Source organism: Perna viridis, chromosome 5, assembly GCF_037379345.1.
Source record: "Perna viridis isolate PV_CMFRI_1.1 ecotype Kerala chromosome 5, ASM3737934v1, whole genome shotgun sequence".
NCBI lineage: Eukaryota > Metazoa > Mollusca > Bivalvia > Mytilida > Mytilidae > Perna > Perna viridis.
The window spans coordinates 8,582,380-8,593,614 of NC_142449.1; the positions used below are offsets into that span (position 1 = coordinate 8,582,380).

At 32.6% G+C, this 11,235-nt stretch overlaps 1 protein-coding gene across 1 annotated transcript; it reads right to left on the reverse strand.

Annotated features, from left to right (window-relative positions):
• Window positions 1-240: 240 nt before the first annotated feature.
• On the reverse strand, window positions 241-11,160 carry LOC148615854 (uncharacterized). The gene is made up of 5 exons (XM_088581533.1): window positions 10,936-11,160; window positions 8,650-8,683; window positions 8,092-8,271; window positions 6,173-6,282; window positions 241-1,152 (listed from the first exon to the last, which is right to left on the reverse strand). Exons 1-5 carry the CDS (start codon window positions 11,142-11,144, stop codon window positions 522-524), a joined length of 1,164 nt encoding a protein of 387 aa, XP_088437659.1. The 5' UTR covers window positions 11,145-11,160; the 3' UTR covers window positions 241-521.
• Window positions 11,161-11,235: the final 75 nt, after the last annotated feature.

The window sequence follows — 11,235 nt, forward strand, 5'->3', positions numbered from 1 at the left end:
AAAACCCATACTATTAAGTAAGCTGGAAAAGACTCCAAAATAAATGAAGTGACACTATTCATTATAGACAACATTCAACCTAACCTATAGACAAAATGTAAATGAATAAAAATGAACATAAAAAGCAAGCACTGGACTACAGGTTCCTGGCTTGGAACAGGCACATAAAGTATGTGGTGGGGTCAAACATGCTCAACCCCTCTAACCTGGGACAGTGGTGGCAAAATACAACTATAAAACTAACTATAAAATTCTGTTAAACTCAGATTAAACAATTGAGATCAATACACAATACAAACACTCTAACAAAAGACAACAAGCTGTATCTACCTGTTCAAAATCCAAAAGCAATTGATAACTCACTTTGTTAACTCAAACAAAAATATCACTAAAAACAAGTCCAACAGGATTTAGTGAAAATCTACCATCAAATATCCAAGTAAAACAAGGTCTTTGTGCAAATAGCAAGATAAAAAGCAATGGCGTTCTATGTTAATCCCTTTTTAATAAGAATTACCAATTTAATAGTCACTATGTTCAAGTTCATCTAAATATTCTGAAACAGTCCCACCTCTCCTATTTAATTTAGATGCATACTTCCTGTCTCTATGTTTTCTTGCATGTGGAAGTTTATTGACCATAGACTTATCCCATATTGTAGAATCATCCGTATCTACTGGTAGTTCTATAAAATCAGATTCATCTGTCTTCCTATGTTTAAGCTTGTGTTTGGATAGTTTAATCTTTTCCATGAGCAGAGAATGATTTAATCCATAAATGTCATTTCTAAATTCTTTTTTAATCATCTTAATTATATCACTGTTCTTTGAGTTTTGAAAATGATTATTTTGATCATGTTTATCCTCAATATGAAAGAGTTCTAAATCTTCATTTTTTAATTGATCATTCACTCCCATGTACACAACTTTGGTTTCTCCACCTTCAAATGAATGAGATATTTCTTGCAATCTTTTTGTTTTGTCTTGATCACATAATTTTTCTGGATGCTGACTTTCTGTAACTGTCTCTTCTTCTCTATAATCTGCCTCTTCCAGTAATCTCGATACTTTGTGCATCTCGGACAATGATGTATCAGCTTTAAACACTATCTCAGGAATCTTAGAAATTGGTCTGTATGATGTAAGGAGAGTTCTGAAAATTAAAAGATAAATAAAAGAACAGTGTTCCAATGTCCCCTGCAAAAAAAAAAGTGAGGGCCATAACTTCCATAAAAATTAATCCACTCTAAGGTCTGACTAACCACTTACGGGTCAAATGGCCACCCCCCTATGTAGTACCAAAAACACACTGAACCTAGACATGCATTATAAGAGCATTATATGTGTGTATTATGATTAAAAGTAGTCAAAATAAAGCTGAGAATAAGTACTTTAAAATCATATATGTAATTAACTACAAAAGTGTATGAATATTGTTTACATGTGTGAGTAATTTGCCTCCATGCTGTCAGTTAGCAGAACTGGTAAAAATGTAGATTTTCAGTATTACTTATTCAAGTAAATTTTGTGAAGAATTTCTACAATCATCGTACCATTAGCATAATGATTTTGGAAGCCTTATTTTCCAAGCTTCGCAACGGTATGCAACTTTAAGATGTCATTTGTCCTGGGAATTCACAGTGAAACTTTGAAAATTACTTTTTTAACATGTAAACATGTAAAGTAATGGAAACGTAAGAAGTGGTTAGTGAGACCATAAGCTAAATTATGGCATATTTCAGAGAAATGCATCATTTGAGAAAAATTGCCTTTCCTGGTGATTATTTCCATTTTCCCATAAAATCGTATAGTAATATTGGTAATCTGGCTATATTTTAAGAGGTGCATTGTGCAAGGTATTTTAAAAAACAACATAGCAACAAGATTTTTATCAGTAACAGTGACTCATATCTTGACGTCATCCATGAAATACATAATGTCACTGCTTGGGATATTCAAAGTACTCAAATAGTCACACAGCACAGACTTAAAATCACACAGTAATGAAATAAGTATGATATAAATGATTGAAATCTTTTCTTTTTTCATAACAATAAATGATATTTACTATTACAACTTCTTGAATTATCATAGGTATCAATTTGGTGTGACAAGTTAGTTAAAATTTTAATTTTTTAGTAATTTAGGGAAAATATCACTGAGGGGCATGATATAAAAATGACCATTTCTTTGTAGTCCTATGTCTGATTTTGATAGTTTTGGTCTTATTAGACTCACAATACCACAAGCTTTCATAAAATGTAAAAAAAGAAAAAACATAAAAACTCATAAAATGTTTTTAAGGTCTCGCTAACCACTTACGGGTCAAATGGCCACCCCCCTATGTAGTACCAAAAACACACTGAACCTAGACATGCATTGTAAGAGCATTATATGTGTGTATTATGATTAAAAGTAGTCAAAATAAAGCTGAGAATAAGTACTTTAAAATCATATATGTAATTAACTACAAAAGTGTATGAATATTGTTTACATGTGTGAGTAATTTGCCTCCATGCTTTCAGTTAGCAGAACAGGTAAAAATGTGGATTTTCAGTATTATTTATTCAAGTAAATTTTGTGAAGAATTTCTACAATCATCGTACCATTAGCATAATGATTTTGGAAGTCTTATTTTCCAAGCTTTGCAACTTTAAGATGTCATTTGTCCTGGGAATTCACAATGAAACTCTGAAAATTACTTTTTTAACATGTAAAGTAATGGAAATGTTAGAAGTGGTTAGTGAGACCTAACCAAAGTCCAGGGGCCGTAACTTCCATAAAAATCTTTCAACCGTAACTAAAGTCAAACTTAATCTGAAACTTATCATAGTAAGACTACAGACAAAATTTAAAATCAATTGGCGAAAGCATTACAAAAAAGTGCCGAAAACTAAATTCACTGAAATTTTATAAGTCCAAGGACCTTAACTTTCATAAAAATCATTCAACCGTGACCAAAGTCGAACTTAATCTGAAACTCTTCATAATAAGGCCACATACCAAAAACAAATTTATTTGGTATAAGCATAACAAAAAAAGTGTGGAAAATGTGAACAGACGGACAGACACCAGGCATTTCCATGTCCCCTCGCGACAATAAAAGCAATGTATTTATATTTCCAATAAAAAATAATTTATACCATATCAAATGAAACTAGAAAAAACTGTGAGCACTCCCCTCTTCGATAACCATGCACCTTTTGACCTTCAAAATTAATTTGGATCAAAATCTAAAAAACAGGGTGCACAATGCTAAAATGTTATAAAGATTATAAGTAAAAGATTCATTTAATTCCATCCAGTTGTGGATAAGGTATGAGTATCCTCGCATCAGGGAATGATAAAAGTCCATGTTTCCTCATGATAGACCTAAAAAAAACTTGAGATAGAAATCTAAAATAGAAGGTGCACAAATTCAATTCTAAATAAAGATTATGTGAAAGTTTCATTAAAGTCATACAATGATGATGGAGAACAGATAAAAACTGGGTACCCCCATGTCCCATAATCATAAATAATGAAGTCCATGTTAACTGATTTGGATCAAAATCAAAACTAGGAGAACAAGAATATGTAATAAAGATTCTGTAAAAGTTTCATAAAATTCAATTCAGCAGTGTAGGAGGAGTAATGGAAAAGGAATGGGTACACCCATGTTCACATATTCATAAAAACAAAGCCCATGTTTTGCTATCTAAATAGGAGGTGTTTGATTGAAATATATAATAAAGATTCAGTTTCATTAATTACAGTTCTTCAATTTAAAGGTGAAGGAGGTAAGAGAGTAGAGATGAATATAACTGTGTAAGGAAAGAAAGATGGATGGCCACCCCATGCAAGTGGGTGTGGGGCATAATAATCTCTACATCTTTCTAGTTCTGTCACACCCACTGCAGCAAAGTATTTATATTCCTGATAAATTATCAATTATTTTTAGTCGCACAGAATATTTTCTAAAAAAAAAAAATCAAAAAATCGAAAAGATCAAAAAATGCTGCTGAAGTATTTTGTAATTTAGAATAAAAGGGTGAACCACTATCTGTAACTTCTTTTCCATAAATATGTTAGGATCAGATGACATGTATGAAAATATAAAGATGATTTTAGGAAAAACTTGAAAGAAATAGCATGAATGAACATTGATCATTTTGAGACACTTGCAGTAGTGATCCAATGTCACAATTTCTGACCTACATATGTAGAACCTTTAAAATTTCATTTACTGGGACTTAAGTAAATGTTTTAGACAATTAACTAACATAATAAGACATTTCCTTCAAGTGGACCACTGGTTTGAAACTCAATACTATTTTTAGCTCACCTGGCCATAAGCCATGTGAGCTATTGCCATCACATCCACCATTGTCATTAACATTTCTCAAAACTCTCCTCCTCTCAAACTACAAGACCAAACCAAACTTAATATGACTGTTCCTTGTGGTATTTTGCATAGAAATGAAGTGGGGATTTTTGTTCCATTGAAAAACATGACTGCCATTACTAAAAATAAAACATAAGAGGTTTTTCGCATATATCTCTAAAACCGTTAGGTTTATCCAAATTTTGACAGGGTGAAAGTGTTCAGCATGAGATCTATCTGGTTAAGTTTTCGTTTTGCTCTGTTAAGTCATGTTGGAGTTTTTGCCTTTTTGATGTTTTTCCCTATTTTTAATATTATTTCTTTCAAAAAATCGCTCCTCTGAAACTACAAAACCAATCAGAACTAAACTTGGTATGAATGTTCCTTCGTAATTCACCATAAAACTGATGTAGATAATTTTAATCTGTCGAGAAACAAGGCTGATGTTACTTAAAATAGAACATAGGGGTCAGACAGAAGTTCTTCGCATACCGGTATATCTGCAATACCAATAGGTTTAGCCAAATTCTATCAGCGATTCTCATTATAATGCTTACAAAAGTCTGCATTGGGTCAAAGTTGTCAGATGATTCCTTGTCAGAATTATTGCCCTTGAAAGTTGAAAAATGACGTTTTTAGTTTTCAGCCAATATCTTGAAAAATATAATAGATAATATGTAACTTTCAATTGATGAAATGATCCTTATTATAAGTACTACCAAATTCTTCTTTGAGTCAAAATTGTCAGCTCTTTGTTAGAGTTATTGTCCTTGAAAGGCAAAATTTGAAGCAGGTCAGAGATTCAGGCTTCTGGGAGCCTCCTGTTTAAAATAAATATTGATGTTAGTAAAGAGTCATCAAAGGGAACCAAGATTCTAGTGGAAATCTAAAGAATGTAATCCAGGAACAAAGAACATAAGCAGCAACAATTTGATTTTCTGGGGGGAGAGGGATATGGATTTTTTGGGGAAAAATGTATGTTTCTGGAAAAAATGAAAATAATAATTTGACATCACTGGAGAGATAATACAAGTTAGTTTTAAAAAAAAAATGACAAAAAAATAAATTGGCTATCTAGGTGAAAGATGCTATGCAGTAGTGAGCTGACTAGACAAAAAAAAAATGGAATTTCAATAAATGATGCTTTTGTCTGACCCTGAAAAAAATAACAAGTTGTTTTCACTCTAAGTAAAAAAAAGTTTGTCAAAGTAAAAAATTTACCCCCCCCCCCCCCAGAAAATCAAATGGTTGGTGCGTAAAATAACCAAAATAATATGTACAAAGCAACAAAAGTAAACTCATACTCAAATAAAAACTGGGAGTATGGACCAGGTACACTGGGGTAGGATAGGCGTCCTCTGCTTTTCTAAAAACATCCGCCAAGCTGCTCATAAAAAGTCAAGTCAAGGGTAGACAAAAAACTCTTGACAAATAGAATGAAATAGACTTAACTTAAAATTGCTTTTATGGGTGAGTTCCCTGGCAAAAAAAGTACCTTCCCCTCAAATGTTAAAATGGAACATTACTTAGACAAGAATAACTTAAATTTGTTAAATGTTTTGGAGTATCATGCTAAATGTATGCAACAAAAACACTCTGAATATAGAACTGGCCTCAAAAGGACTAATACCTGTACTCCTGCTTTGTGTACCTACCCTATAGTATACATTCGTATATCTCACCAAACAAGGGGTTAAAATATAATTTTTGACATACCATTAAACAGTCACCAGCCTTTTATGAAAACTGAAACACAATATTACCTATACACTATCATGCACATACTTCAAAAGACTGGAAAATTAGTTACCTGAGTCTACCTTGGTTGATTTTTAGGAGCTCCTTTATTTCTTCATCTTGTTCAGACCCTCTTGGAGCCCAGTACACATGAATACAGGAAAAATCTGGTAAAACCTTTACCTGAAACATCAAGATGTATAGAATACTTTCATAGTACTGTTTCAAGAGGTGGAGGATGGGGTTATTTAGTACCTATCTTTGCAGTTTCTTCATGCTTATTTGGTTACTGATTCTGCAGAGTCAAAATACCTTAAGTCACTGGTTCATGTCAGGAACTTCCCTACTGTTCCTGAACAAAACACAGAATGTAATCCACATACAATTCCTTTTATACCAATTAAAATCTCTTTCAGAACCAGTAAATATGTTTCAGGCAAAATTGTCAGACAACTCCTTGTTAGTGTTATTGCCCTTCAAAGGCAAAAAAAAATTAAGCAGGTGAGCAATTCAGGCTCCTAGGAGCGTAGTGTTTTTGCTGTCATATAATTATCTATCATATTTTTTTGTTAATCCTGATAGAGGTCATTACTGTCACTTGGTTGTTCATTCAATACACCGTGACCCATCAGCTGGATTTGTCACATGCAGAATAAATTAAATCTATCTCTAATACTCATTGCTGCTCGGACGTTAAACCCCAACAAACAAACAAACAAAACAGTCTGTTGTGATCCCTGATTCACTTTCAACTATTTAATAGTTTTGTTTGGTTAAACATGGGAAACTAATTGGTAATTGTTTTCTTTTAAATTTGAATAATGCTGATTATGTGGTGAGTTATTATGTGATACTCTCTGAAAAGCTGCACGTTAGTCCCATCTGTTTACCATATCCCTGGATGGTTTCCAGATGATAACTTTATGATATCAAAGAATCTTTTTCAAACTTTGTACATTCATATCAAGTTCGAAGTTCAGCATTATCAGATTACCTAAACAAAAGCCATGGCCATTTTAGGTTGTTTTGGGCCCTTCAATATATTACAACACTGCAGGTATCCCTTGATGTCCCATTAGATGGCTTATTTTTGGCCAATACCTTGAAAACCATAATAGGTAAAAAAAAAATTTAATTGATGAAATAATCTTTACAATAAGGCATACACTAGTCTCCATCAGCTTGAAGTTGTAGGATGATCTCTTGTAAGAGTATTTTCTCCTAAATATGGTTCTACCTAAAAACCAGGGAGGGGTGATTCTCATATCTCAAGACTATCAATGAAACTGTTTGAATACATTAGTTAGGTCCTAAATAAAACTCTTCCTATGTTCTTGCCTTTGGATCTGCTATATATTGTGAAATATTTTTAGACTGGTTAAAGTGTAAAAATTCTGGTGGAAAATTTTTCTGTACTTTTTTTGTAGTAGAGCATAACCAAAGTCTAAGTGTAAATATCTTCAGTGGGCAACTTTTATTTGGACTTTAATATCCTAATACAGTTTGTGTGAGAGTATTTCCAATCAATAAAATATTTGGGATGAAGAAATACATGAATCACTTATCATAAGCTTCTGCCTGTTTTTAAGACATCTGCACTAAAAATACGTTTTTGCAATTTTAACCAAGATCTTGAAAACAGTAATAGATAGTAAGAAACTTTTGATAGTGAAATGATCCTTATGATAAACCCTTCAAAAGTCTGTGATTTAAAGTTGCAGAACATCTTGTTAGAGTTGTTGTCCTTGAAAGGCAAAAAACGAACCAGGTGATCTGTTCTGGCTCCAGGCAGCCTCTAGATAAATTGTCCATGCTTAGCATATTTTGGGTTTTTTTTCTTTTACAAGTACCTACCATCTAACAGGTTTGCTTTAATTTTAGAAACTTTAACATTTATGAGAGATTGGTTTCAAAAATGCCAAAACATTGAAGATGCACAAGAGACCATGCAAGTGGTCTTGGTATTCTCACATATATCTGAAATATTCATACCTCTGTAATTTCAATAGACAGTGATGCTATTTTTGGACTTAACTCTCCACTATACATTATTTGGGTAATATAGTCATAAAGCACAAAGCTGACTTGATGAGCCCTCCTCTTAGCTCCTTCTGTTGGGCCCTTTCTGGCATTTTTTGTGGCATTTGGCACATTCAACAATTTAGCTGATATCTACAAAAGTATTACATGTACTATTAAACACATAAAGTACAAATTTAGGATTCACAAGAAGCCATTTCAGGATATCAGTAACAAAGATTTACATTTCAACCAAAAGAAAAACAATGCAATGATGTATACAGTAATGCAAAACACACTTAATTTGGAAACTTTTCATATTTGCCTTCCTAAATCATATTCTTGTAATCACAATAAATGCACAATGCAATGTATATTGTGGACAAGCTGACTTTTATTAGTTTAACCATTATGTTTTTCATTATATATTTCTTTAAATTTGATCTGTTCTCTTCAGACGTCTGAGTTACTATATGCTCCATTGCTACTACAGTATACAAGTATATTATCAGTTCAGATTCAAATGCATACCTCTTTATCTTGCCATGTTTCCTTTTTCTTCTTCCTGTAAAGATAAAAATTACAACACTTGATACAGTTAAACCAAGTTTTTTTTACAAATTATTATTCTTCATTAATTAGTCTACAGTTTGAGGGAACTATCCATTGTATTATACTGCAGTTAGATATCAATAAAAAATATAGACAGTTTAGATTTTTATTATTGTGCATGTAAGTGTAGTAGTTGAGTTCGTTGGAGGTGGTTTATCTGAAGTACAAAATTATAGATATTTTCATGGCCTTTTTACTATTGCATTAGACTTTGATCAGTAATTATAGCAGCACAGCTGAGCAACACTCCATCATGACAGCTGATAATTGTTAATCAGTAACTTTACTGTTTTTTTTCCATCATTCTTACAGTCTGATATTTTCTATCTCATGCTACTGTTGTGATACTAATAAAGAGCTTTGAGGAGCACATCATGATATGACTGCAGCATATGGAACTCTGTTCACTTGGGGCAAGTGTGGATACAAGCCTGTGATTGTTTAATTATACAATAAGTTACATGTAATTGTTTATTAAAACTTAATAGCCTTGGGCTCCCTGAGTTATGTGATTCAAGTTCAGCCATAAAAGTATCGCTGAAGTTAGGTTAATTTTTCTCAGATTTTACCATATTGCCACCTGTAACAGTTGTTGTAAAAGTGGCTTTCTTTAAACTCCATTTTTTATCATCTCTGTTCAACAAAGATGTAACAATGGCTGCCTGAACTTTGCAATCAAATGAATTTTGAATTATCAGAACTTTATTTTGTAACAAGGGAAATGAAAACTACTAACCAGATTCATTATCTATATGTACATAACAACTTTTGTAATAATAGTTTCCTACGTCTCAATTGTCTGTGCTGTGAAACACATATCCACCAAAACAACTTGGTGAAACTGCTTCTAGAAAAGCAGAGGATGCTTACCCTACCGGTGCACCTGGTCCATGCTCCCAGTTTTTAGTCCGAGTTGCTCATTTGCTGTTACTTTGTATGTATGATTTTAGTTACTTTATGTTCTTTGTTGTGTATGTCTGTTTTCCATGTCTGATCTTTGTCCCTGGAATACATTCTTTTGATCATTGCTGAAACCTTGGTTCCCTTGATTATTCATACAATAATTCTCTTGGTTTTTAAAAATCCTTATGATAAGCAATGAACAAAGCTCGCTCTTAAATGTATAGAAAATTGTCTAATTTTTTTATAAAGACCACTTGAGAAACTTTTGTCAAACAAAACACTACATCTCTACCAAGGGTCTGGAAATTTTAACAGCCCATGCCGGACATTTTATCAAACTTCAACAGATGTTTTTGTCAGTCTTTTGCATGCTCAGATTGAAAATGTACTTAAAAAAACATTTGTATGTAGTTATTTTCTGATAAATATTGGAAAGTGTGTTATTTCATCACATACTCTGACTTTTACAAAATATCAGAGCGAGTGAACGCGTCGGTTTTGACTACACGTGGACGTTCTAACATCTCTCAGACTTTTTCATCATATAACTGCCGAAAACTTCCGAGTGATGAAAAAAATGTTGATTATTTATAAAAGAAACTCGCGAACACATTTTGTATATTGATTTAAATGGTTTGTTGACGTCTGTGTTAAAAAGATTAAATCAACGAATTAATAATCACAAACTATGTTCTGTCCGATATTTGGAAAATTTTCGTTGGTCATTTGCAAAATTTGTCGTCAATGACCGGCATTTTTGACCATTTCGGATCCATGATCTCTACCTATTGAAGCTTTGATATGTAGTCAAAACCTGCTACACAAAACATTTGAAAGACCCAAAAAGTATTTGATCAGTACTCATTATCAAAAACTATTTCTTGAGGTTGTGGTAAAACAAAGCATTCTTTCAAGTACCAACAAACCACAAATTCAAGTATTCAACAAAATATCTTGTTTTTCCACAAACCATGAAAATTGATACCCACAAAATCAAATGAAACCACAGTATCTGAGTTTACTTTAAATAAAGTATTTGTATTATTGTTTTCACAAGTCAATATATTCATGATATTTACTGGGACAATCATTGAATCACAATCAAAGTTAGCCTAACTTCCTAAGACAGCACAATTTTTTGAACTATGATTAGTCTAGGTTTTCACTTGTTCATGTGTCTAGGTTTTCACTTATTCATGTTTCTGTTTCGTCTGAATATAGCTGAAATATTGCTGCTCGGACGTTAAACCCCAACAAACAAACAAACATCATGTTTCTGTTTATTAAAAAACCAAGTCTCACATTTTTTTGTCTGCTCTTTTCATCATTTTGGCCAGCGGACCTATTATAGAGACGTTTTGCTGAAAACAAGCACAAGGTTTCGTAAAACTACGAAAATTAACGAATCTACAACATGTCATCACTGGGAAAGATCGCAAAGAAAAAAATGTTTTTGCCATAATCTGTCGCTGTATTTTCATGGAAGTTGACATGTTGTAGTCTCGCAGCATCACAAAGTGTACAAAAAGAAAAATCGGAACGGATGCTTGAGTTTAAAAAAAAACTATTTCAATACCCCTCGTCTACGTTTTTTACAATCTA

Excerpts from the sequence above, each read along its gene's own strand:
- LOC148615854 (XM_088581533.1), bottom strand. The coding sequence starts at position 11,144 with ATGCTGCGAGACTACAACATGTCAACTTCCATGAAAATACAGCGACAG. Across the intron at positions 6,283-8,091 it reads TGTCTATTGAAATTACAGAG|GTAAAGGTTTTACCAGATTT; the intron begins GTATGAATATTT and ends TTGATGTTTCAG. Across the intron at positions 1,153-6,172 it reads ATCAACCAAGGTAGACTCAG|AACTCTCCTTACATCATACA; the intron begins GTAACTAATTTT and ends TTTAATTTTCAG.